Here is a 26,481-nt window from a genome sequence, read left to right as displayed (position 1 = left end):
ATCTCCCCCTTAACTTTGCCAAAGAGGAGCAAGTTCACTGACCATACACAAAGGATGCAATAACAGCAGAAGAGGACAGATAGATATTTTGTAGATTAGTTTGGCAGGATGTGCAATGAGAGGAAGGTATTTTAATCATCATTGGAACTTCCCATATGCATGGCAACAAGATCAGTCAAAGCCTACAATGGGGGCAATACACAGAGGTCTCAGAACTGGGGTCATGGGAGGGAGCACAGCCCTGTGGCTGGCACTCCAAAATTATGCACAAAGTGAACCCCTCATAGAAAGGAAATATAACTTGGTCCCCTGGGTTTGGTTTTCTTTTAATTACATTTTTATTTTCTCTCATGCCCAAGATGGTTTGGTAGTTTATCATGAGGAACTTGGGGTCTACTGGAATGAAGGGGCTAAAAAAATTAAACAAAGCAAATGCTCTCCTAGCCTTTTGTATCTTATTTGTTTTCCTTTCATTTTTTCTCAGGAATCTGTAAGGCAGACTCCAGAGAAGGTATTAGGATAAAGCCACTGCTGACAAAACTGATAGGTATTTCTTTCCTAAGAATTAGGGATGTCTTGGGGCATGCCTTCTCGAGTGCTGGTAACACTCAGCAAGATACTTAAATTTTGCTCTTCTGACTCTTTTAAAGTATAAGCCAGTAACTTGGATTGCCAAAGGTTCACATTCCTCTATCACTCCTAAAAAGTTTAAGCCTAAGGGAAGGGAACTAATTTTAGCACGTGCTGGAAGAGACACGAAACAGGCAGCAGGAAGAATCACCTTGGCCAGAGCCTGTGCTGGCGTCAGCTGCGTCGAGGCCCAGGCCGGAGCAGATGTCGGAGGACAGAGAGGCTTTGACAGAGCAGGGCTGCTGGGTCTGCACAGCCTTGCCCAGGGCGGGCGCTGTGCCGGGAGGCACCGCGGCAGCTTCGGGGAAGGCTGGCTGCAAGTTACTGCTTTCTTTGTGGGGCGAGTCTTTAGAGTCTGAAAGGTTACCTGAAAGAGCAAACAAACACAACACATGCAATGGTAAAAGCTAGGAAAACTCTGAGTAAAAAATCCCTGCCTAAAAATAATCCATATCTTGACCCCAAGAGGAACAGCTGTTCACCATTCTGATGCACTGGATGGAGCACAAACTTTGGAGACAGCCTGCACCAGAAAATAATCCACACCTCTTATCGCTGATCCTGCTTCTCCAAGAAGCTCCTGGAGCAGGCTTGATTTTTAGTTTCTCCTCTGTTTTCAGGAGCCTCTGAAGGAGCATTGCTGGAATAAAGAGAGCTGCTGGGGTGCTGAGGAGGAGGATGAACACACAGAATGACAAAGCAGGACACAGAGGTCTGCTCTCCCACACCAAAGGTGGAATTAAGCAAATGGAGAAGAATAAAAGTTGCAGCAAAGACACAAGGAACTTTTTATTTATAGTTATTTGAGTATAATTGTCATTGCCACTGTCAGATGCTTCTACTGATAAAATCATGTAACACATGATTGCAAAGGCATTTTGGTTTTTAAGCCTCTTTACATGAGATATTTGTGTAGACAAAAGACCAGATAGAGACAATTATCTAGATATCTACAGATAAGTAACAATATATAACTATCTAGATAGATGTAGAAGCACAGACAGTATCAAACACTGCTTCAGTCCCTGTGGGCAAGAACACTCAGCCTCAGGATGGGCCACAGAACTTATTGCCTCTGAATATATTTGTTTTTCCCAACTCAGCTGAAACCCTTAGCTAAAAGCAAAATCCTCCTCAACACCCTGTCTATAAAGATTGATGCAACAAAACTCAAAGGGGCCCTATGATGCAGTAATGTTAAAAACAAGAGCCACCAGTTTTGAAATAAAGGGTGAATGCTGCAAAAGCTGCTGCTCCCCCAAATAACAGCATGAACTAAGCCGAAGAAATATTTTATATATTCTATTCTACATTTCGCTGAAGAAATCGGTACTGGGGTTTATCGATATTTCCCAGGTAAATTATATTTTTGTACTTTTCCAAGAGATAAAAACTCAGGACTGTTAGTGCTGTGTGGAAATCTCACACCACTTCAGATGGTCAAAGCATCCACCACAGTTTTGTAAATGCTTTTAACCTCCCATCCTTTGGGGGGAGCAAATGCAATCCCATCTTTTATATATGGCATCTTGGAGGAAAAAGGAAACAAGACACAGCACCTAATCAATACAGCATAACAGCATCTAAGAAGTGAATACAAACATCAGTAAATTGCATTTGAAGAATGGAGGAGATGTAACCAGGCTGTTTTCCAAATTAAAGTGGAATATCATTCCTCTGCCGAGGACTGTAGGCAATGCAGAGCAGGCAGGTATGGCTTGCTACCACGACCTGGGACTAGCCTGTCCAAAAGCATGCCAGCTTAAAACCGACAAAAATTCCATCCTTTCCAGAAGTCCCAGACATCACACAGCACAGCCACGACTGACACAAGCAACAGGAGAAGGGAAGCAGCCAGTGTACCTACTTGTGCTTGATGTTCCACTCCTGAGCTGCTGGACCAGAGGGTTTAAGAGCTTTCCAGCTTTCAGTTTGTTTTTGCTGGTTCTTCGGCGCCGGCCGCTTGGAGGGGCAGAATGAAGGAAGCCCAGGTTGGGAGGAAGGGGTTTCCCCAGGCGAATATACAGTGCCTCTATCTCGTTCTTCTGCTGCGTCTGCAACTCAGCAATCTCTTTCATATGCCTAAAAAAATAAAAGGACTGTGCTAGCATTGTATTTGATAAAGCACCATATCCTGACTGTGTAATTAATTGTAAAAGAAGAAACAAAACAATCAGCCGCTCATCCCTAAGTATGCAAAGCTACAACAATCTATCTGTGGTGACTCCCCATCCCTGGAAGGAGGAGTCTCTGGCTCCAAGGCCAGGCTGGACAGGGCTTGGAGCAACCGTACATAATAGAAGGTGTCCCTGCCTATGGCAGCAGTTGGAATGATCTTTAAGGTCCTTTCCAACCCAACACATTCAGGGATTCTATGAGGAATTCTTCTAACTGGAACTGGCAGATAAGGCAATGCACAGCAGGAAGGTGGGGGAAGGTCCTGGCATTGCCTGATTTGCCCAGAACCAGTTTACTCCTTACAGTTCTGCTCATCCTAAGCTGAGCTGCTGCTAAGGTACAGCAACACAAGCTTCCCTTATATCACTTGCAAACTCAACATACTTTTCTCTCAGGTTCTGCAACTCTTTCTTCATATCAGCATCTTCAAACTCTGAGTCATTGTCACTGCTCATGTAGGACGACTGTGAGTGGAAGGACGTGATGTTGATGGTAGGAATCTTCGCACCTTGCCCGTTGGGTGACTCTGGGCCAGGGGAGCCACCTTTGGCAGACCTCTGCAGAAAAGCAGCTGCTTTTTTGATTAAGTCTGTGGCTGTGCTGCTGCTGGGGGGGGAGAGCTGTGCAGCTGCAGCAGCCGCCAGCTGCCGCGGGAAGGGCTCGTCGGCAGAGTCGCTCGAGGCCTGCTCGCACAGGACGTCCACGGACGAGGCCGTCTGGAGCCTGCGGACAGCAGCCTTCATGTCCGGGCTGGAGGGCAGCTCGTCCAGGTACACATCTGGGGGGGCCGAGAACCTCAAGCATTGCGGTGCCGCTAAAGTTAATTCGTCCTGCGTGCTGATGACTGAAAACCTGCCAATGGTTTTGGCCGGCGTGCCGCTCTCCTGAGCCTCAGCCTGTTTTCCATAGGAACCAGAGCCCGGAGAACCATCCCTGTGGAAGTTACTCATTGCCCCATCTGCTGTCGCTCGCCGCATTACGCTCTCTGCATGTGCGGGTGAAGCCGTCCTCTCTGCCTCCTCGCTCCTCTGGAAAGTCTCCATCTGTGGAGCTGTGCCTGATGATGAAGGTGCAACCTGGCAAAAATAAGAGAGCTTAACAAAAGGAACTGTAACAATCAAGCAGAAAACTGCTCCTAGTTCTGGTTACCTGAAGGAGGCCTTTTGCTGGAGCAGCAGGAGCTGGAGCGATGCTTGTGGCTGGACCTGATATAAAGTTGTGAAAAAAATATTTAAGTCTGGAAAGCTTTAATGTAATAAAAGCCAGTGTTTCATTGTGATAAACTGAAGTGTACCACTGAGGAATAATTTAAAACCCCAATCTTTGTAATGCAGGATTAAAAATGCAGGAGGCAATAGCAATGGCAATATAAAATATCTGCAGGTTGGCAGACCTAGTGATTTGGGGAATTCAAATAATAATAGGTGTGTGGAATTTCATTACTCAGTTAAAAATTTTTAAGAAGAAAAACAGAAGAAGAATTAAACCTGCATGGTACATTGGGCCTGAACTATTCTGATGTTCTTGGTGTCTCAGAGACACACAGAGCTGCTGGACATGGATGGGCTGTTGCCCCACTCCTGCTACTGACACCCACTGACACCAAGCAGGGATGGCTGGAGGAGCATTACCTGTTCTGCCTGCCGACCCACCTCTTTCCTCTGAGGGATGAGCACTCACACCAGTGACTTCTGGCTTGTTCAACTTTCAGTAAAAGGAAAAAAGAAACACAATTTCAGTCTCACTCACAAAGCAGAATGTGTTCTCCTTCCCTCACTTCCACCTTGCTGCCCTGGCACTACCAGAGAATATGGAACTATTTCACAGTGCCTGTGGAGGTGGCCTTCAAGTCTTGCCTCCAACTCCCCCAATTTTTTCCTCCTTCCTTGAAAGAAATAAAGCAATGGCAGCATCACAGTTGGAACTGCAGCCCAAGCTACTGAAACCCAGTATATTATATATACACACACACTTGGGGCTTTGTTCTGGTTTGCTTTTCCAGCCAGACTGTACGTTCCTCAACTGTATGTCTGTCTTCAGAAATTCTATGTCTCTTTCCTTACTGGCACAGATTTTAATAGGATGAATTCCAATTACTCGAGAGACAGACATAGCACCTTTCACAGAGCGAGAATTTGGTTTGCTGTAGAAAGTCATTTATCATTAGAAAACAACATGCTCTAAAGAGTCACTCCAGTACACAGCTGCTTTCCTGTACCACACAGCACCTCTCAAGCAGTCGATAGGAGTCCCTCCAGCAGATGTTACACAGAACAGTCTCAGCATTGCTAGGGATGGAGTTTCTCCAGAAATGCTACTTTTGAGTAAGATATAGAATCATAGAATGGTTTGGGCTGAAAAGGACTTCTAAGCTCATCCCATTCCCTTCCCTGCCATGTACAGGAACACTTTCCACTATCCCAAGTTGCTCCAAGCCCCATCCAACCTGGCCTTGGACACTGCTAGGAATGGGACAGCCACAGCTTCTCTGAGTAACCTGTGCCAGGGCCTGGAACAGACACTGATCTAGCACAATGTGCTGCAAATCTGATGATTTCATAAACTTGGAATTTTATCTGAAAAAAACCTAACATGGGGGCTCAACTGAGGAACCACTGCCCCAGACTGCCTGCTACCTATTTCCTTAGAGGCCTCCGTGGCAGTCTTGCTCTACCAAGCTCAGGAGAAGACAAAAGAAACTATAACAGGACACAGAAGAAACTGCTTCCCATGGAATGTCTGCCTTTGGCTGCAGCATGTGGACAAGGCAAAGGTACTTGAAATGTTTGCTTGATCCAAGTCAACTTTTAAGGCAGTAATTGCAACCGCTACCATTCATTTATACTTAAAATTGAAGCAAAATCACCTTCATTAGAACTATAATGACTATACCATGCATGTGTTTTACATTCTTAAACTACAAAGAAATGGACATATTTCTGCCTGCTTTGGACAGGACACAAGAGGAGATGAATTAAAGTATTATACCGCTTCTAAACCCAAAGGGAAAGTCTGGCTTTCACTAACAAGCATTTCTGAAAAACGAGTTGGGATGCATCTGACAAGAAAAATTTAAGCGAGCTTTCACACTGGAAAGCAGTCAGCAGGTAAAGGTAACACACCCCGGAACAGAGATATGAAAAGTTTAGGGAATCAAAAGATCTACACATGTCCTACCGCAGGAGAGTGAGTCATGAGCTCTGCTCTGGGGCCAGCCCTACAGGCTGGCTTTGAGGGGATGAAGGGCAGAGCCGCTGGGGGACTGACCAGCGGTGGGCAAGGCAAGGCCTCCGAGGGCACGAGGGGCACCAGCGGCTCAGCAGCAGCTTTCACCTCCTGGCCGGTGTCCGGGATGCTACAGCCTGGTTCTCTCCCATTCAACGCTGCGGCAGAAGCTTGTTCTTCAGGAAAAGGGGATAAGGTAAATTCACTGTCGCCCTGCTCAGGTGGCACAGAGGTGTCCGGCGTCCCCACTGATGCCGAAGAAGTTGGAACATATTCCTGGTACAGCAAATTGCGCAGCTTCTCATCAAGGCTTTTAATTGTGTTGTCCACGAAGTCCACCCTGGGGGGGCCCTCGCCATCAGACTCGGCGGTGCCAGGGGGGTTCTGCTGCTGGAGCAGGCCAACCCCTGACCCGGCCATCCCCGAGCCACCCTGCGCCATCGGCAGCTGCTGGGATGTGGCCAGCGGCACCTGCGTGGGGCTCTGGAGCTGGGACCCCGCCAAGGCCAGGGCATCGGGGCCGGCGGCCGTGGGGAAGGGCTGGCTGCTGAAGGGCCCCGCGCCGGGCTGGCCGCCCTCCGGCAGGTGCGGCCCCTGTGGCGCCGGCTGCCGCTCCAGCACCGCGGCATCTGGAGGCGCGGGCAGCGGCCCCGGAGCTGCCGGCGTGGCCGCGGGCGGCCCCACGCTGCAGCAGGCGATCTCCACGTCGGGCACGCACGCCGGCTCATCCGCCTGCGGCTGCAGCTGCAGGGCCGGGGCCTCGGGGGGCTCCTCCAGCCCCACTTCTCGGGGGGCCTGGGGGCCGGGCTGGGGGAACTCCGGCTGACCTCCTCTGGCCACTGCAGGCTCCGCGATACTCGGGGCAGATGCCAGCAGGGCTGGGGCTGGGAACTCTGGCTGGCTTGCTATGCTGGCAGGAGCTGCTGCAGCAGGAGCTGGTGCCAAGGATGGGGCGGCTCCAAGGGGGCTGTCACTGACCCCTGTGTGCAGGGGAAGCTGCTGGCCAGCCCCGAGCCCAGGTGCCTCTGTCACCGCAGAGCTCACCGGCTGGTCATCTGACTGCTCTGGGTCTAGAGAGAACACAAGCAAAAGGTGAACCTTGAAAGGAAAGGAAATCACTGCCAAGCCCCCTGGTCAGCTGCAGGGACAACCCACAAGCAATTCCCACCAGCAAATAGCTGTTATGTACATCAAACGAGAATTTTCAGATTATGCAAAAAATATTTCACTGAAAAGACACTATAGTGATGAGAATTTCAGCTACCCCGCAGCATAAGGTATAGCTAAAATACTGACACTTTAATGAAAATCAGATAAAGATTCCCAATTTGGTTCAATGCCAGGAACATATGTAAATGCACGTGCGCATGTAAATGCACAGCTTAACAAAAGTCATCATTTTCTTCCTGTGACTAAATCAAGTGAAACCATCACAGCTGAGTGAGGTGACGACAGAAGATAGACAACACAGCAGCTCAGCAGAAGACATTTTCTATAAAGTTTGGAGATACCTGGCCCTTCTGTCTGCTGGGCACTGGGAGGCACCGGGGGAGAAAACTCGGGGGCATCTGTAGTAGGGTTTTCCACCACTGGACATATAATAAACCACCTTTTTCCGGTATGCAAAACTAGGGATGAAAAGAAAATTACAAGTAAACACATGAATTTCCATTGTCTCCAGATCATGACTTTGTCTTAGTTACACAGGATGGCACTCTTACCGTTTTGCTGATACACAGGTGTCTTCATTTGAGACTGACGCTTCTCCTGTAAAGAAACAACCCAAGAAATAGCTGGATCAGTGCAAGAGGACCAGCATCCCACACATATTGTAAGGCTTAACAGAGCAAAAGCATTATTTTTTTAGTTAAGAAACCCTTTTACTTTTTTTAACACAAGATGCAAAAGTTAGTTAAGTATCTGGCTGTTAAGAAAAACGAATCAAACTAGGAATCTGTATTTAGCGTTTCTTACCTCGCTTATTTCCAGCCTATCTGCATCTTGCTGGGGACTTGTTCCCTGGTCAGAACTTCGCTCTCCTTCTGTATCCTCACTGAGCATATCTTCTGCTTTATCAATGATATCCTTCATTTGCTCAATAAAAGTCTCTTTTTCACTTTGCAAGATGAATTCATTCTCCACCTAGAAGGTCACATCAAAATAAAGGGGAAAACAGACATTTTTTTATGAATGCCTCATTCCACAGCTGCCAGGCAGCTCAGGCAACAAGCACACACGAGAAGCTGCTTGAAGCAGCTGGGAGCACTTAGAGCCCGTGGGCAGACATATCTCACCATGTAAGTAGCAATTTCCTCTGGCGCGTCACCATCCAAGTCAAATTTGAACGTCACCATTTTGTGGTTATGGGTTTCAAGCTGGCACTCCACCATTTTATCCCCTGTGTTACACACCTGCATGCAGAGATCAACAACCCTTATTCCTGGCAAAGCCAAAGGAACCCTAGAGTTACCCTCCAACAGGTTGTACTTGCATTTAATATGGTCAGTTTGGGTCTGTTGGACTTCTCCTGGCGCGAACGAGCACGCGTGGATTTCTTATGCTTCTTTGAAGATTTTCCTTCTTGCTTTCCACTTCCTGTTGCTCCTTCCAAGCTGTCACTCATCTCTCTGCCAGAAACAACATCTGGGCTCATGTAGCTTCACAAGAGAAAAGAAGAACAGCCCCAAAATAAAGGCAGAGTCATACACAACGTAGTCATGCATCACACGTAAGCTATAAGAGAGGCTGCAAAAAAGAGCACATTTGCACTTTTTTTTGGCCCAAACTGAGTAAACTGGAAGATACTCAGTGAGCGAAGGGCACAACTCTACACCAGGCACATACTCTGGCTACAACACCTACAAAGAAACGATCTATTAATGTTTCTGGCAGTAACACAGCAAAAGTCTCATCACTCTGAATATATCCCTACATCCCCTAGTCCCTTCACTTAAGGGGCCCTGACAGTCCCTCCACGAACTGCACTAGTTCCTACTTTCCTAAGGTGAAGTGTTCTCAGGTCCTGTCTTTCCGCCCTCCCAGCAGAAGGGCAAACAGGTTAGGTTTGCTGTAGAGGGAGGAAAAGAGAAGTTCCATACAGCTGTACATACACCAAGGCTAGGATGCCGCACTCAAACTAAGGAATGTAAAGAGCTGCAGGTGCCAGAATAGGCACACTGCACACAAAACACTGTCAGCTTCTCCCTAGACATGCTCCCAGTCCTTCTCCATCTGTTCATGTCAGAAAAAACAGCCTCCAAAATGCAAGCATTTCTTACGCCAAAGAGGTGATAATACCTTTCGCAACTCTGGGACAGAGCTTGGAGTTTGTCCTGTATTGCCTGCTCCTAAAATGCAAGAAAAAGTAATTTAAGCAAACACATTATATTAGCAGATGAAAAACACCTTTAGGAAAGGGTTGGCATCAGTAACTCTAAAACCATTCTGCTTAACCAGTTCTTGGAACCTAGAAATAAAATAAATATCCTATTTTACCCTTTCAACATCACTGTTCAAGGCACTACTTTTTCAGGCAGAGACACTAACCTGCCAGTTCCCTTCCTCTGTCCACAGCAGATGAGATGGTGAAACGAGGAAAACAGTCCTCACCACCATGGCAAAACCAGACTGAGGGACAATTCCACATCAGCACCCACTGTCTTTTATTTTTGAATGTATCTGCTAATTTGGCTCATTGCTTTACATAGTTTCCTGAAATATGCTCAGTATTTTCATTGTTTTTGGCTTAGTGGGAAAATTTCTGAGGAACTTACAAACAAAAAAAAAGATGAAAATTCATCATTTAAGAACACCACCATCATGTCCTCTTGTCCTCTACATGAATTTCCCCCAAAAGCTTCCCTTTTCACTGGCTGCAGCTCTGGGACAGACATCATAGCATGATTTTCACATTGGGCAGACCCATTCTCAAAGAATTTGTGACAATGCTGTAGGCCCCGCTGTAACAAACTTACCATGTATGCACAAAGACACACACACCTGTACATGTATATAGCTGTGTATATACACTTGCACCAGATACACCCATAAATATATATAATTTTATATGTATTTATAAAAACACGTCTATAAAATCCTTCTATAGACGCAGAGCTAGAAACAAGCCCCTTGACTGCCATCGCTACACTAAGCACTCAAGCAGTGATGAGCTGGGGTTAAAAGCTCAGAGGGGAACTGCTCAACATCACTGGTTCTCTGCAGCTAACCAGCCAGCCCGACTCCTTGGCTGTAAACACCACACATAAGCCATGCCAAGCTTAAATGCAGTTTCAATAGAACTGCAACATCAATGAACAGTGAGAACACAGTCATAATGTATTGACATTATGGTAAAGCACTCAACCAAGTGCCTTACAAAACCTCTTTTGCCTGACTGGTTCAGGTTGGTTTGGATGCAAGTGCTGCCAGTGCCTAAACACAACAGAAGAGATAAAAATGTCATGGCAGAGTAGCAACAAAATGTAGTGGTTTGATTATATAGACAGGTATGAAACTTCTCTTACACCCAAGGAAACTTTAGCAATGTATGTCAGAAAACCAGCATGTAGAGGATGCGGATTGGTACTTGCTTCATTTCTTAAAGTGAATGATAGAAAGGGGTTAACTTAGAGATGGACGTGAGAATGAAATTAGCAAACCAGTGGTTAAATGTTCTGAGGGATGTGAGATGTGAAGGACAGATGTGTGCCTCAGCGGCCATGAGCTTCGCAGAAGAACTTGTATCACAGTGCACAACAATGAGGTTTGTTCATATTTCCAAAATCTCTAATGGAATGGACCCTGCACTGAAGGCACCAGCACTGACCTTGCCATGAGTTGTGCATTCAGAAAAAAGACAGCTGGAGAAGGAATACCTTGAGTGATGGATATGCCTGACCCAGCCCAGCGTTTCTGGGGAGCCTGCAAGTGAAGCACTGCAGACAGGCTCTACCATTCCTGCTACACTTAACCAACAGGATACAGACATTCACCAGGAAACATCTTACACCACAGCAGGAATGCTGATGCAGTAAGAATTAAACTGCCATTGACAGACAGGAAAAATGGGGAACTAGAATCCATTTTTAGTGTTAGCACAGCCCTTCTGGAGCATATTCTGGAGGCAGCATTGAGTTGTATCACCAATGGAATTTCAGGCTGCACTGGGGTAACAAGGCATCTGACAAGCGATGGAAACATGGGCAAAACCAAGACATTAATTTTGAAAAAGTGAAATTCATACTTTGTGAGGAAAGATAACTCAGAGCAGAGACTCAAGAGGAACCACTCTGAATGCAGAATCACAGAGGGACATTTCCATCCAGGTGGAGAAAAAATTAGACTTATTTCCTGAAAACAGGTAGAGATGCCAAACCTTTTGTTTTGTTTTGTTAACAGGCAGCTGAAGAGAAAAATGTTCTGTGATGTTCTGTCAAGACTGAAGATTAAACAATTATGGGAGTAGAAAGAAAAGTCAAAATAGCAGACGAGGAGCTATTTCCAATTCTATAAGGAAAACAATAAAAAGCATCCTGTTTCTATGACCACAGAGAATTGGGAATGACTAAGAGTATCTTAAGAAACAAAAATCCCAGGGCTACAGCAGACATCAGGCAATACAGGAGGATACAATGCTAAATGAAATGAGAATAGGGCTCAAACTGAAGAGTATGAAGGGCTTCCACAATACAAAGACTCAGATTGTGGAGTAGTTTCTTAAGGCAAGTGATGGTTGGTTGAACAAGTGCTTGAGACATTCAAAACAAGACTGGACAGAACATGGGTGAAACTCTACAGAACAACTTCTAACTCACCCACTGTGAGAATTTCTTGATTTCTATCTCCGTGCTTGTGCTCAGCTACAGACAAGGACGTGCTTAGTCCTGATGCCTCATGAATTCAGTGAGATATTTCCTGAGCTGCAATATGAGGTTTCATTTGGAATAGCCAATTATTTGCTGACCCAGAGCTGCTGGCATCAAGGAGCAGCGGCTCAACACACTGAGGGGATAACCTCCCTTGTGCAACATGCCCACTGGTTCACACAGGAGTAACTAAGAAGATTAGGGCTGAGGCTGGTGAGTTACTTCAGAGGAAGGGCTCTACCTCTTGAGATGTCTCGGTGCCTGCCACCACAGCCGAGCAGGGAGCTGGGAGCTGCTGGCCCAGTGGCTGGGAAAGATCAGGCTGGAGCTGCAGCAGAGCAGAGGGCCGGAGAGGCAGGCCAGGCTCTATGGGGGCAGGCGGGGCAGCCGTGGCAAGGCTGCCATGGACCTGGGCAATGCCTTCGGCAGCGACGCAGGGCGGCACCAGCTCCGGCTGCAGCTGCAACGGCGGTGACATGACCATGGAGGGCTGCACTGGCAGCACAGGCACATGGGCTCCAGCTTCCAGAGCAAACTGAGTGTGTCCAGGCATGGGCTGCAACACAATGAGAGCTGTTAGCACACATCTCTGCGCCAAGGGCTCAACATGTACGTGACAAGGGAGCAAAGTCACTGGTGTTCCTGAAGAAAGGATGCAAACTTCGCAGTGAGATTGGGTTTGGGTGCTCTCAATAACAACTACAGAGATACACTTCCTATGAAATAACCAAATAAAAGCTAAGGATTCTTTCTGTACAATTATGACAAGGTGCATTGATAGGGTACTAGTTTATTAGTAGGGACAAAGCCAGATTTTGTTAAGAAAGGAAAAACTGTGGAATTCCAGAATGGTTTGTGATAGATGGAACCTCAAAGCTCATCTCATTCCACCCCCTGCCATGGGCAGGAACACTTTCCACTATCCCAGGGTGCTCCAAGCCCCATCCAGCCTGGCCTCGGACATTACCAGGGATCCAGGGGCAGCCGCAGCTCCTCTGGGAAACCTCTTCCAGGGCCTCCCCACCTTCCTAGCCAAGAATTTCTTCCCCATATCCCACCTGTCCCTGTCCTCTGGCAGTGGGAAGCTATTCCCTGTGTCCTGTCCCTCCATCCCTTGTCCCCAGTCCCTCTCCAGTGCTCCTGGAGCCCCTTTAGGCCCTGCAAGGGGCTCTGACTTCTCCCTGGATCCTTCTCGTCTCCAGGTGAGCCCCCCCAGCTCTCCCAGCCTGGCTCCAGAGCAGAGGGGCTCCAGCCCTCAGAGCATCTCCATGGCCTCCTCTGGACTTGCTTTTAAGATCTTAGGTGATAAATTCATTCTCCTGAATACTTTGCTCTGCTTTCAACAATTCCACACTGTCCATGCAGAGAAAAACACATTGTACCCATAACCTAACTTAGGATATTTTAAGAAATCTGCCAGATATGGAGAACCAGGACCTGGTACAAATGACACAATTAACTCTTTCACTGAATATACACCAGTGTCTTGCTTCAGCTTAATGCAGTTTACAAACTGAAGTCCCACCTTAACCCTTGACGTGCTAAGCCCCAATCCTACCAACACGTCCATGTGGACAGAGGGAGTTTCACTTTTCTCAGTGGATTTCTCCAGTGCATTAAAATAACTCGAGTGCGTAAGCACTTGGTGGGAACCAGACCCAGGCGACAGGATGCCAGCTACCTTAGAGACTGGGTTGTTATTCTGCATAACAGTCCTTTTGGGTTGTACATTTAAAATCAGAACATTCTCTTTTTAGGTACATCATGTACTTTTCCAGGGGGACTGAGGTTGTGGAAAGAGGAAGAAGGAAAGAAAGAAGCATATGGAAGAAAAAAAGACTTTTAGTACTAAGTAAAAGTGTGCCCAATTTTTACTTTTTTTGAAGTATCATCACATAGAGACTTAAGGCTATTGGAAAATACACTAAAAAAACAAGACTCAGATGAGAACTAGGCCACATGATTTCATTGCTGCATGCTCTCAGCAGGTTCTGGGTATGAGCCGAAACTATTACTCCAGGTTTTAATGTAGATAAAAGTACAGACAGGATGTGCTTCAGAGCACCTCAAAGTTACAAACATGGCTGCCCAAGGGGGGGTTGTTAGACTGACAAGTATGGTGTAATACCACAGAAGGGCGGTTCAATTTTAAATCTTATATAACTAGAATAATTCACAAAATACTTCAATGTCAAATCACAAATATTCTGACTTGCAAGGCACCCACAAGGATCATCAAGAGCATCTCTTAAGTGAATGCCCATACAGATGTACCCAGCCAAAACAAAACTCAGAGGTGCTAAACATCAATTGCGAAAACAGCATGGCATTATATACAGAAATACCTCTCCAACAGAAGTCTTCAAATCAAAACAATGTTTTTTTAAAATATTCCTCTGCACACTGTAATAGCTATTTTTTATCCTAAATTCTTCCACATGCAATTCTTCTACACATATTTGATAGTTAATGACTGTGTCAGGATGGTTTGGGAACATCAGCTCTCGAGTTCTGGTATTTGTCATGCTCACTGTGTCCAGTGTGCTTGATTCCATTCCCTCTAAAGCCACAGGGAACACTGAGTAACATTCCCAAACTCCATGCTACTGACATTCTCAATGACAGTAATCCTGTATGAAATATATGGCTGAAGAGAGAAATTTAAAAACTATGTGCTGTTCTGAAGAAGCCAAGACAGGTTGGGATGGGATGTTACAAATTTTAATTAGGGTGTTATGGTGAAGGGATGTGGCAGAATGCAGATTTTCCAAATGCTTTATTAACAGGTTGAGTGCCCTCTCCTGCTCTGGTCAGACTGTGTTTCATGTTGACATATCACAGATGTGGCGAGAGAAGTATTTACAGACTCCTTCAGTCCTGAGGCAGTTTCCCTGTAAATACTGCCTGAGCTCGTTTATGCTTTGTTTTTTTCAAGGGGGAGAGGGTCTGCAGCTAGAATCCCTCCTTGCCCTGCAGGTCTGACAGTGCTCTTCCACAGAGCTTTCCAGAGCCCTTACCAGAGGGCCACTTCCCTTTGCTGTTTTAAATATATTCTACACCAAAACAACTCCACTGCTCCCGCCAGCTCCCCTGTATTTACTGTGTGTACCCAGCAGCCCCTGCATCCTACATGGACCAGCTACAGGCACTGGCAAGGCTTGGTACACCCTCCTGACCTGGGAGAACCACAGCTCACACTTCCCAAGATCTGAGAGCAAGAAGGAAGAGGAAATTCAGAAAGCGCTCTGCTCATTTACTGTCCAAAGCCAGTTGTATTATGCCCTATATCTTTGATAACCCCTGTCCCTGGCTGAGGATATCACCTGCTACCCCACAGCTCATAGCTTCAGCCACCACCTCCAGAACGGAGAGCAAGAAGTCAACAAAACCTCTCAAGAGCAAGGATTAATGTTGGTGAGGAAGAGAGCCCCAGGACAGGCAGTGCCCCAGAGCACTCTGCAGCGCACAGCCCCGTGCCCGGCGGATTTACCTGGTGAGCCGGCTCGGGAGGATGGATCACGCTCGGCTGCAGGGCTGGAGGAGGTGGCTGTGCCTGGGTCACGGCCTGGGAGCTCTGTGCGTGGTGGGGCGAGGGCGTGTCGCTGGGCAGCAGCGGCTGGAAGGCAGGCTGGAACACGGGCTGTGGCGGCAGCGGCGGCACCCCTGGTGGCGCCACAGCCAGCAGCGGGATGGTGGCTGCCGGCATGTTTGGCACCATGGGCTGGCAGGGCAGGACCAGAGAAGCCACGGTGGTGTGGGGCAGGTTGACAGCCTGCATGGGCAGGGCGGGGGAGTTGGGCACCATGGGCAGCGTGGGGTTCATGGGCAGGCTGGGCAGAATCACGGCTGGAGCAAAGTACTGGGAGGGAGCAGGAATGGGGGGCACATTTGCACCAGGGATGTCAGACAGGTTTGGAGGAAGGCTGTCAAGCCCTGCCAGAGGAGTAATTGCAGGAATGACAGGAAACTGAGGAATCTGAAAAAAATATAATATTGCATAAACTGCATCAGTGCTTTCACTGATGGTATAGAGCAGTTTCATTTGCCACACAAGTCCCTAAAAACCACCTGTGCCAGGAGGATAATTATGTCTGTTTGTTAATCACTTCCATTCGTTCCCTGAGCTTCGCAGGCAGTAATAAAAACTGATTTACGCTTAAATCACTAGTAAAAGCAAAAAAAATACATTTGAGGGGGATGCTTTTATACCTCAGAAGCTTAGAACTACTTCTAACACCAGCCTGAAGCCTTCAAGCAACATCCTAATTAAAAGCTGCTTTCATTTTAACAGAAATTAAAAGGAATTGGGCCAGACCTAATGCAAAACTCTTTCATGCAAAATTAAGTGGGGCAATTTAAACCCTAGTTTTCAAACAAGCTGCAACTCAGGCAGCACAGAAGAGCCCAGAAAAAGGGTTTTTACAATCAAAACCTCCCAGTGATGGAGCAGACTGGCATCACAGCAGCAGCTTGCTCCTGCTCTTTGGCACAAGCTGCTTCACATTATGGTGTCTGTCACTACCAAACACAGCACCGTCCACCTTCCTAGGCCAAGGGAAGGGTTTGTCCCTGCTCCAGAGAACAGACCCAGAGCAGAACAATACTGACATGGCTGGCAGGTGTTGGGGGAAGTCGTGAACTCAGGAGGTCAGAAAATAGTAATAAAAACACACAACTGCTCATGCCCTCAAGCCTGGGATGAGGAAGAGATCGTGCCAGAGGGGACAGTGCAAAAGAGCAAACCAAAACCACCCCAAAAAAATTATTGCCATTTTGAAGCTGCATTTAACTGCATGGCATAGAGTTGGGCATAAAGGAAATTTCTGATTCACCAAACAAATTAAAAAGAAATATAAAGGAATTAGGAAAGAGCAATAATATTCTTATCGCCTAATTAAACTGGCATGCAGTCAAAATAGCCACACAAAACCTGCAAATCATGTTAATTATTAGCTGGAAGTTTCTCCTCAAATGGCTGCACTCACAAGCCCATCTTTACCTGGGAAGGGGCCACGGGCGGGAGCTGTGGCACGGTGGAGATCTGCAGGGGCTTCAGGGGGGTGCTGCTGGCGGGCAGCTGCGAGCCCTGTGCCGGGAACGGCGGCAGCAGGTGGGGGGCTGGTGGCAGCGGGCACACGGGCTGGCTGCTGAGCACCTGCTGCAGGGAGGCTGCCTGCGAGATGGGCTGCTGCTGCTGCGGGGACAAGAAGGAAAAGGTTACTGCCTGTGTACTGCAAAAGAACAAGGTGGCTGGCCGCGCTCCCCATTTCTCCCCAGCTCACTGTCAGGACAGACCTGGTGCTTGGAATACAGAATCACAGGCTCATTAAGATTGAAAAACACCTCTAAGATCACTGAGTCCAACCCCTAACCCAGCACTAAAAGGTCCACCGTGTCCCCATGTGCCACAACAAGATGTTTTTTGAACACTTCACGGGATGGTGATTCCCCACTCCCCTGGGTAGCCTATTCCAACGCTTAACCACAATTTCAGTGAAGAAAATTTCGCTGATATCCGACCAAAACCTTCCCCGCCACAGCTTGAGGTCATTTTCTCTCATCCTGTCCCTGTTCCCCGGGAGCAGAGCCCGACCCTTCCCTGGCTGCCCCTCCTGTCAGGGAGTTGTGCAGAGCCAAAGGCCCTCCCTGAGCCCCCTTTTCTCCAGGCACGGAGCTCCTTTCCCAGCTCCATTCCTTGCCCTGGTCATGCTCCAGCAGGGACAGCTCCCAGGAGAGATGAGCACTCTTAATTCAAACACTGCACAGGAGCCCATGCTTAAAACACATTTAAATGCAAGATATATTACCTAAAATGATAAGTGCTAACTGTCTTGAAGAGGCTATTTGTAATGACTCAGATTCAGAGATTGTTCCACTTGGTCCTGTGAAATCCCCACGCACTAACTTAAAAGATACAGTTGATATCCAGCTCATCCTGCCAGGCAGAAGTTGCTACATATTGGAGCAGGCATGGAAAATACAACACTTATTACCTGAGACACAATCAACCACAATAATTGCAGTAAAAGCTAGGTTCCAGATATTTCTGATGTACTGTAGTGACAATGTCGTAGCCAAAAAAGCAGCTTTACTTTTCCAGAGAAGGCAGTGCTCCCCTGGCCTGCCAGGCTTTAGACAGCAGAACAGAGAAAAAGTTGCATTAAAGCTGTAAATCATCAGTAACAACCCCCACATTTTATGTGCTATCAGTATCTTCTTCTTCAGTTCCTCTTATTAGTTCTGGAAATACTTAGAAAACCCTTCTGGTTCAAAAGGATGATCCTGAGGCTTAGTCTGGCTCAGGGTGACTTACTTGGGATCACAGGGCTGGTGGCCTCACCAGGCCCTGCAGCACACAGAACCTCTGCCATCTCATGTTTTGGGAAAGATGTGGCATCTCCCCAGTTACAATCCCAACCGCACGGGAACCGCAGTGCAGGGGCTGGCCTAGCGCTGGTGATGGCACAGAGCAAGCTGAAGGCCAAGGTGGAGGCATCTGACCACTGTCTGAAGGATGGAGGGGGCCCACCTGGGACAGGGGGGACCCCACGCACTCCATGGAGGAACTCCTGCAGGACCAAGCCCCAGCTCCAGGGTGGAAGAGCTGCGTGCCCACGGCACTGGGATGGAGCTCATAAAGCTGCCAGCTCCCAGAGCCAGCTCTGCTCTTGCACCTCAGCTGGGTTAATCTGCAGCTCAGACGGCTGCCATGGTTCACCAAGGGGACAGAGGGCACTGGCATTGTGGCTCAGCCACCTCCCACTCCAGGAGACATCGCATTACAGCAAGAAAACTGTGCTCAGGGAATGGAACTGCTTCCTAAAACCTCCCTCTCAAATCCAGCTTGTGTCTTAAGAAATGCTTTTGAATTGGGTAAGGCACAGGGAAGGGAAAATATCCAGGCAGATTAGGTAACTTTGGATCATTATAACTTCAGCAGCGTAAATGCACAGACACCCAAATTGGAAAAAATATATAAAAGTTAGGAGATACAACATTGATTCCATATGTCTGATCCACCAGTGCATATTGATACAAGATCAAAACAATCCATTCTGTAGGTAAGTGGATTTGTCACCCTAATTTATATTCTTCTGCTGTCCTGCCCTACCCTCCTTAGGATGGACATTCACTGGACACTGCTGTCTCTGAGGAACACAGGTGCTCTGGGAAGTTGTGCAGAGAAACTTGGGACACCTTCCACTGTCCCTGAGTGCTCCAAGCCCCATCCAACTTGCCCTTGGACACTTCCAGGGATCCAGGGGCAGCCACAGTTTCCCTGGGCACCCTGTGTGAGGCAGAACAGCAACAGGGAAGGGCTGAGACGGACACAGCTCCTTGGAAGAGCCCAGCTCTCACCTGCTGGCCAGCCAGCACGGGTTGCGGCGGCTGCCCCAGTGGGAGTGAAGCCACGGTGCTGGGGACCACAGGGAACGGCACTGCTGGCTCCTGGTAGTGCTGGGGCACCACGGCGGGCGTGGCTGGCACTGCGGGCAGGACAGGCTGCGGAGGGACAGCAGCATGAGGTACAGACACTTCCATGGATGGAGCAACCACCGCTTCTCTGGGAAACCTCTTCCAGGGCCTCCCCACCTTCCCAGGGAACAATTCCCTCCCAATATCCCATCTGTCCCTGCCCTCTGGCAGTGGGAGCCATTCCCTGTGTCCTGTCCCTCCATCCCTTGTCTTCCGTCCCTCTCCAGTGCTCCTGGAGCCCCTTTAGGCCCTGCTGGGGGCTCTGACTTCTCCCTGGATCCTTCTCGTCTCCAGGTGAGCCCCCCCAGCTCTCCCAGCCTGGCTCCAGAGCAGAGGGGCTCCAGCCCTCAGAGCATTTCCATGGCCTCCTCTGGACACACTCCAACAGGTCCCATGTCCTTCCTGTGCTTTGCTGCAAAGCCACTAATGCCAACAGACTGATAAGGGATTGAGCAGGTCACTATGTGCAGAGGTGAGTGAGGAATACATACAGACAGCCCTGGAACCCATACCCTCTGGGAACAAGAGCATAAATGATAATATGAAATATGACCCAATATACAGAACTATTGTAAAAAGCTTTGGACTTACTGCTGAGGGCTGCTGGTAGTGGCCGAGCTGGGGGAGGCTGTGGGGCACAGGCTGGCCCTCACTCAGTGGGGGGCTGTACACCCTCTGGATGGCAGGAGGGACAGAGTCTGGCAGGGATGAGTAGATGACACTTTGCTGGCTGCTCTGTGAGTCCGAATAAACCGTGGAGCCCTGGCCACTGTCAAACGTGCTGTCAGCTGGAAGAACAGTAATTTTTATTAAAAGTTCAACAGCTCCCTGTGTTCAAGTGATAACCTTAGAGCAAGGTCACCATGGTTTATGTAATTAACATTTTTACTACTCTAGCCCTTTCTTTATATAAATAAATTATACAACACCAATGTTATTCTCTACAAAAGGCACACACTGCTTCTTTTAAGCCTAAACACATCCCCATGGATTTCTGCACACATTGATATTTCAGGCACTTTACTATATCCTTTAAGGGGCATAAGGTTGACATTCAGAATTGCAGATGCTTATAGAGTTTGTACGATAAAAGGTGAGGAAACCCTAATTGTCATGTTCAGAGCAGATCACAGGGTCTTTTAGAGTTCCATCTTCCAGGGATGCACTGACTTTAACACTGCTTTTATCACCAGCCCAGAAAATTACAAAAGTCTTTATGCTGTATGATTCTGGTTCAGCAAGTCATGCTCTGCTTGAGTGTAGTGCAATTAAGTCAGACACAAACCCCTGTGCAGGTTCCAATGGGTTTGGCACACTCAGATCTGTGGGAGTTTCTCGTGAAGCATCTGTCCACTTAACCTATGGAACTGCACAGCTACGGGCACTGGACAAGCACTGGGTCCTTTGGGAACTGGAAATATTGGTATTACTGACTTTAAATAGTCTTTTCACAACTTTTAAAATGTGTAAAATACAAGTGCCCAACTCTGTTTGAGCCTAAGTTACTGCTTTCTTCACTTGAGAAAGAATGTGAGACAACAAGACTGCAGTTAGATGTATCCCAAGGAAGAATAGCTTCTAATGGGGATTTAAAATTCTAAACCGAAAGAAAACTACAACAATACCATCTTACAGCTAAGCTTAAATACTATTTCTTTTCCCAACGGTCTCTCTTCCACTGTCTCTTTTTTCCATGTTCTAAATAAAGTTTTACTTATTTGGCTTTTAAATAACAAATTATTTTTTAATAGCACCAGAGATGACATTTCTCTTCAGTACTCCCAAGCTATTCCCCGAGCTGTTTCTCTTTTCCAAAACTAAACTCCCCTCTCTATTTATCCAATTCATTTCTGAAGAGCCAACATAGCCCTACTCTCATGATGGGATTTCTGCTGCATTAACATTCTGTTTTATTACAAACAATTATTCAGGTCCTCAAAGGGGGAAAAAAAAAAAAAAAAAAAAAAGGAGAGTCTAATGGTAGAACGCTAAAGTAAAAGCTGTGAGTCAGTCTCAGGTTTTTATAGAATGTACATTGCACACATTAAGTTATTAACTTCCACTTTTACATTTAATGTCAAATTATATGAACAGGTGCTACCCTAATTTATAGAGGTCCTATGCTAAGAAAATGTTCAAATAATCTGATAGCAAATTGCCAAATAATACCAAGTTCTGGTTAAAAGTTGAGGAGGAGTAGGAAATAAATTGTGGAGGTTATATTTAGTATAACATTTTGCCAACTCATGTCCAGCACAGCCATGGGAAGCACAAGTCACTTCATTGCAGCACAAGAAACAAAGAGCCATAATTGCAGTGTTCCTCAAAGGAATTAGCATGAAATAAGTATATGATCCAAAAAAATGAAATGAGCTCATTTTAGCTTCAGATAAAAACCTTTGTGAATGTGGCAATATTGTGAATGTTAATCAAATGTAGCTATTTCTCACATCATGTAAAGGAATTTTTCCTGTACAGGTACACATGGATATTTCAGTATTTAAAGCAGACCTCAGTGTAGCCCTTTATAAAATATCTGAATTGAAGCAGCAGCTGTCTTGCTAAAGGTAATTCATCTTTTACTTAAATGTGCTTACATTAAATGTGCTTACATACAAGTCCAGAACAGTAAAACAGAAACTCTGTGATAATTGTTTAGTAGCAAAATACATAGAGATATCTATATAATACTGTTTTCTTGAAACTTCATTGCTTTCAAAATTGTCATGCATCTGTCCCAGATCTTTGTGGGTTTTGAGCTACTGTGCAAAACCACCTGCATCAGTTCATCTGAGCTCAGGTCACTGTGGGTTTCCCCCTCAGACATTCATTCCTGTGTGCCCACGAAGCCAACAAGGGACTTACAGGCAACAGAGGTGACACTGGTGGGCAGGTTCTGCTGGAATGGGTGCTGGTCTGCCTCTGGCTCCTCGGGCTCCGACAGGATGTGGTGGCCCGTGTGTGACAGGTAGGTGACCTGGACCTGCTGTGCCTGCGGTGCCTTCAGCTTGTCCAGGCACTCCGAGTCACGGCGTTCCTCCGACTGCATCCTGGGCCAGATGCGCTCCCTCCTCCAGAGGATCAGCGCCACTCGGTCACGGATGGACTTGGCCACAATCTTGAGATCGTTCTCGTGGAAAAAGCCCGAGTCAATCTGCAGTGGAGCACATGCTTAGCAAGGTCCTGAGCACGTGGCTGGCATGCCACAAGCACACACACGATACTGGAACCTCTTCCCAACAAAGAAAACATCCATTTAAAACAACACAAATTTATATTAATTTATTTTTCACAAGAACAGGAACTCAAGAGCTTGATGGAGTGGGGTTCTTTCTCAGTAAAACTTCTATTCCTAATGCATTAAAAAAACCCAGGATGTAATGTCTAAGACCTAAATATACACTGGCTCTAAATACCCACCACTAAACATCCATTGAGGAGAGCAAGTTTAATGGCAGATGGGTTTCCCTCTTTTTTTTTCCTTTTTAACACTAAAAGAATAGACAAAACAGGAAAAAGAATCTCTAAAAAATGCACCTGGAGTGAATCAAACTGCCCCTAAATCTGAATTTATTGTCTTAACCCGTCCAACACACAGTTATCCAAATTGCTCTGCTTAATAGCACAGCAAATCATGAGGGACAAGATGTTAACAGAATCATGTTTCAAATTAACTTCTCTTAAATAGTGAAGTCAGTCAGTATTGACTGACTTTCACAAAGAAAAAGCAGACTCTTCCCATTTGATGGAAAAGGGGATGAGGCTTCTCAGAACTCAACTGCTTGACAGATAAAATGGAAATTCATCTTTGTGTTATTTGTTTGCATAATCTCCTGCAATGCAGGGTACGAATTTTCATTTAATAATGACGTACCAGAGCTCTGTCTGCTCTCCCTACATTCTTAACATTTGACAGATTTGAAAGCACTTACATCCATGGGGGAAATCTTGAGGCTTTCCTGCTTTGCTCTTGCCCAAACATCAGAGACTTTCACAGCTTAGATTTTAACTGCTAAAATTAATGGGTGCAAAGCATCTTAAAACACAGTTTCAAGAGCTAACTTCACTTTCCAAACCCACTAGAATGCTTCCAGTTCCCTTTGCCCATATTGTTTGGGCAAGTGGGATTGCCTGACTACCAAAATCTCCTCAGTAATGATAAATAATTCCCTGTACTCAGAAGGTCTCCTCCATTCTTCTCTTCCACAGCACACAAAGCAACAATCAGATGAAAGCACATGGCTTTGGTGTTTCACAATTCATAAGGACTAGAAAAAGACATTTAGCAATAAACGTCCCCTTTTTCTGCCCCTGCAACAGCCTCAGGTTTGAAAGCATTTAATGGGCAGTCTCTTACGTACACATTAACGTAGAATACAGATTTTTCAATTATTTAGGAATAGGTACAGTGTCACTGTAGTATGGGCATGATCCTTTTAAATATACTTTTCACGAGAATTATTTCCTTTTCAAAATAAAACATCACAACTGTGGACCAAGCAACTTAGAGAACTTTGAAATTCCAAATATTTCCATCGATATTTAAATGTAAAATATTACAGTAAGTAATGGTACCAGAGCAATTTTTAAACTAAATGAGTTCTGTAATAATATATTGCTGGAAAAACATTGGACCTACTGCAAACTAACGACAAGAAGACAAAGGAGCCTGAATTCCTCCCACTAAACTTGGAGTAGATGGTGATGAGTTCTAGCAGAGCAAGGCAGCATTACCAAAATGAGTGCCTCCTGAGCAGAACAGGAGTGGTGATGACATCATTAAATGGGATCCCTAGGGATTTAGAGTCTAATAGGAACGTTTCTGCAAGCACAGGAACATTTCTGCAGGCACAGGAACGTTCAGACCCTTGGCTCAGTGCTGACTGACCCTGAGCCTCCGTGACATTAGAACACCAAAGCAATTGCAGCAAAGACACCATCAAAATAGGAGTTCAAGGACAATGTGGTGAAAATGGAACACAGATTCCCTAACAAAACCCCACAATTATAAAAACACAGAAATTCAGAAAGTGAAACTCATCAGTTAAAAAATCCAAAGCTTACTCCTAACTCAGTGAATCCAGTTGCCTATCAAAGTTTGGGGCTGGGGCAGCTGACCACAGACGTTTCTCATCTACATTCCTTCTAAGGAACACCAATAGAAAAGATGAGGGAAAGTGTTTTGGAGAATTCAATGCAGAATATTTTGTGATTGAACGTCTGAACTTTTCTAATGTATTCTAGCTGCTCTCTGGAACTAAACAGATTCTAAATAAATCCAAAGACATTCAACAGCCTATAGGAACTGGCAGAAGAATGTGCAAAATATAAAAGCAGACCAGACTTCTATAGTCTCTAAGCTATGTAAACTGTGATTTCAGGCATCTGTTTTCAAACAATATGTTTAAATTAGTTGTTCCCCATTCACCACTTGCAGTAGTCATTACAAAATCAATGCAAAGTGCCTAGACTGGACCTGGAGTGGTTCAAGTGAAATTACTTTACCCAGCTTGTTCCTGTTGTCCTTTGAGATTTATGCACTACTTTCTATATATATACATTTTTATCAGAAGTGTATTTTACCATTTCTTGTGCAACATCATCAGGAGTTTCCTTCTCCAGATCAAAAGTAAACTCAATGGCTCCATTATCTTTGGGTTTTCCTTTCAGTTTCTTAGGATCTTCTACCCAGAGTCTTAAGGCAATAGAGGATTTCCTACCATGGTCTTCTTCTGCAAGTTCCACTCTTACCCCAGTATCTTCAGCAAAAAAGGCATGGCTTAATAAATCTTTAATTTCATATCTGCAAAGGATATAAAGAAGAATCAAACACTGCAAGTCAACAATTTTAGAAAGGTTTGTAAAAAGAAACTGCTGTTAAAAGTGGAAACATTTACACTGTTTGGTGTTCACCCATAATGAATTTGTGCTCTTTCTGAAAAGATGTGGGATTTTGAAAAGGAAGTGAAATTGAAAAAGTGACAATTCCCTTTTCTCAAAGCTTTAGCAATATTTATACACCACAAGCACTTAGAGAAATGCAGATTATAGCTTTGTTCAACTTTTCTAAAGTATCTGAGCTTAAAGAGTACCAGAGAAGAGATTCTCCCTAAGCTGTCAGCTGTAGTCTCTAAAAACTGTATTTGTGAAAGTCAGGAAATACTCAGCATGAGACAAACTGGCAGAGACCAGTAAAACATTAATTTTTAAAACAAAAGCTGGAAACTAGGCATAACGTGTCTCCATGTCCAGAGGGAAATTAAATCAGCTACCACAGCTCATGATAAACCCACCACACCAACTTTTATCACCCTCCCTGCCCCCTACAGAACCTTCCCAGTGACATTTTTGGACTGCTGGACCAGAAATTGCTAGAATACCCTAGCTCAGCTCCACAGTGATGCTGAGTGGCTGAGACACAACAGCACTGCTTATCCTGACACTGAATGACAGGAAAGCAGGAAATCATTTAGATCCGCACTTCCATGCTACATTTTCATCTGCACAGGGGAGACCCACAGACCAGAGCAGAAATCCAGACAGTTCTGAAATCCCTGCATACATGTTATTTCATACAAAACTCGATCCCTTGAAACAAACCTTTCTTCTTTGTTTTTGCAGATGCACTCCCCAATTATCTCCTTAATTTCAGGATCAGTAACTTTCTCAAAGCTTGCTGGCTTTATACCCTAAAAGCATAAAGAAAAACAATTTAATGTGAAAAAGAATTACATTATAACTCTTAATTAAGCATATTTTCTCTGCATTTTAAAGGCAACTCAATCCAGGAACTTAGTAATACTTTTAAGTTGCTAGCCTTAATGCAAAGCTGAGTTAAGGATTTATGGGTACTATACTTCTAAATACCATTGCACTTCAAAATTAATACACTAGTTTGCACGAGCTCAGCTGTACACAGGGAAAGTATCCCTTTTTCTTTACCAACCTTTGCAAATTTTACCTTTATATCCTCTGGACTCTAAAGTGAATATTCAAGAAACAGCTAAGTTTAAATTTCAAAAATAACCATTTTCCGAAATTATTCCTTTTATGATTTTGCCTCAACTCCCAAAGCACTAAATGAATAAAGACAGATAATCACATTTTT

The 26,481-nt window shown here is 45.7% G+C and overlaps 1 protein-coding gene across 11 annotated transcripts in view; it reads right to left on the bottom strand.

Annotated features, from left to right (window-relative positions):
* WNK2 (WNK lysine deficient protein kinase 2) overlaps positions 1 to 26,481 on the bottom strand; it is a 94,824-nt gene that overhangs the window by 22,787 nt on the left and 45,556 nt on the right. For 4 of the 11 annotated variants that reach the window (XM_059856024.1, XM_059856028.1, XM_059856035.1 and 1 more), the window contains exons 5-24: positions 25,974 to 26,062; positions 24,957 to 25,176; positions 22,239 to 22,527; positions 19,965 to 20,161; positions 19,257 to 19,400; positions 16,897 to 17,091; positions 15,388 to 15,873; positions 12,139 to 12,453; positions 9,331 to 9,380; positions 8,525 to 8,690; positions 8,328 to 8,444; positions 8,008 to 8,175; positions 7,755 to 7,800; positions 7,545 to 7,661; positions 5,986 to 7,103; positions 4,440 to 4,512; positions 3,958 to 4,013; positions 3,193 to 3,884; positions 2,498 to 2,712; positions 782 to 997 (exon numbers count right to left, since the gene is read on the bottom strand). In XM_059856024.1, coding sequence (XP_059712007.1) covers positions 782 to 997; positions 2,498 to 2,712; positions 3,193 to 3,884; positions 3,958 to 4,013; positions 4,440 to 4,512; positions 5,986 to 7,103; positions 7,545 to 7,661; positions 7,755 to 7,800; positions 8,008 to 8,175; positions 8,328 to 8,444; positions 8,525 to 8,690; positions 9,331 to 9,380; positions 12,139 to 12,453; positions 15,388 to 15,873; positions 16,897 to 17,091; positions 19,257 to 19,400; positions 19,965 to 20,161; positions 22,239 to 22,527; positions 24,957 to 25,176; positions 25,974 to 26,062 — 4,969 coding nt within the window. The remainder of the gene's footprint in view (positions 1 to 781; positions 998 to 2,497; positions 2,713 to 3,192; positions 3,885 to 3,957; positions 4,014 to 4,439; positions 4,513 to 5,985; positions 7,104 to 7,544; positions 7,662 to 7,754; positions 7,801 to 8,007; positions 8,176 to 8,327; positions 8,445 to 8,524; positions 8,691 to 9,330; positions 9,381 to 12,138; positions 12,454 to 15,387; positions 15,874 to 16,896; positions 17,092 to 19,256; positions 19,401 to 19,964; positions 20,162 to 22,238; positions 22,528 to 24,956; positions 25,177 to 25,973; positions 26,063 to 26,481) is intronic. The other 7 variants (XM_059856025.1, XM_059856026.1, XM_059856030.1 and 4 more) reach the window with 7 other exon arrangements.

This window comes from Haemorhous mexicanus, chromosome 11, assembly GCF_027477595.1.
Source record: "Haemorhous mexicanus isolate bHaeMex1 chromosome 11, bHaeMex1.pri, whole genome shotgun sequence".
Taxonomy (NCBI): domain Eukaryota; kingdom Metazoa; phylum Chordata; class Aves; order Passeriformes; family Fringillidae; genus Haemorhous; species Haemorhous mexicanus.
The sequence above is the reverse complement of the archived record's forward strand: the minus strand, read 5'-3'. Positions and strand labels throughout refer to the sequence as shown.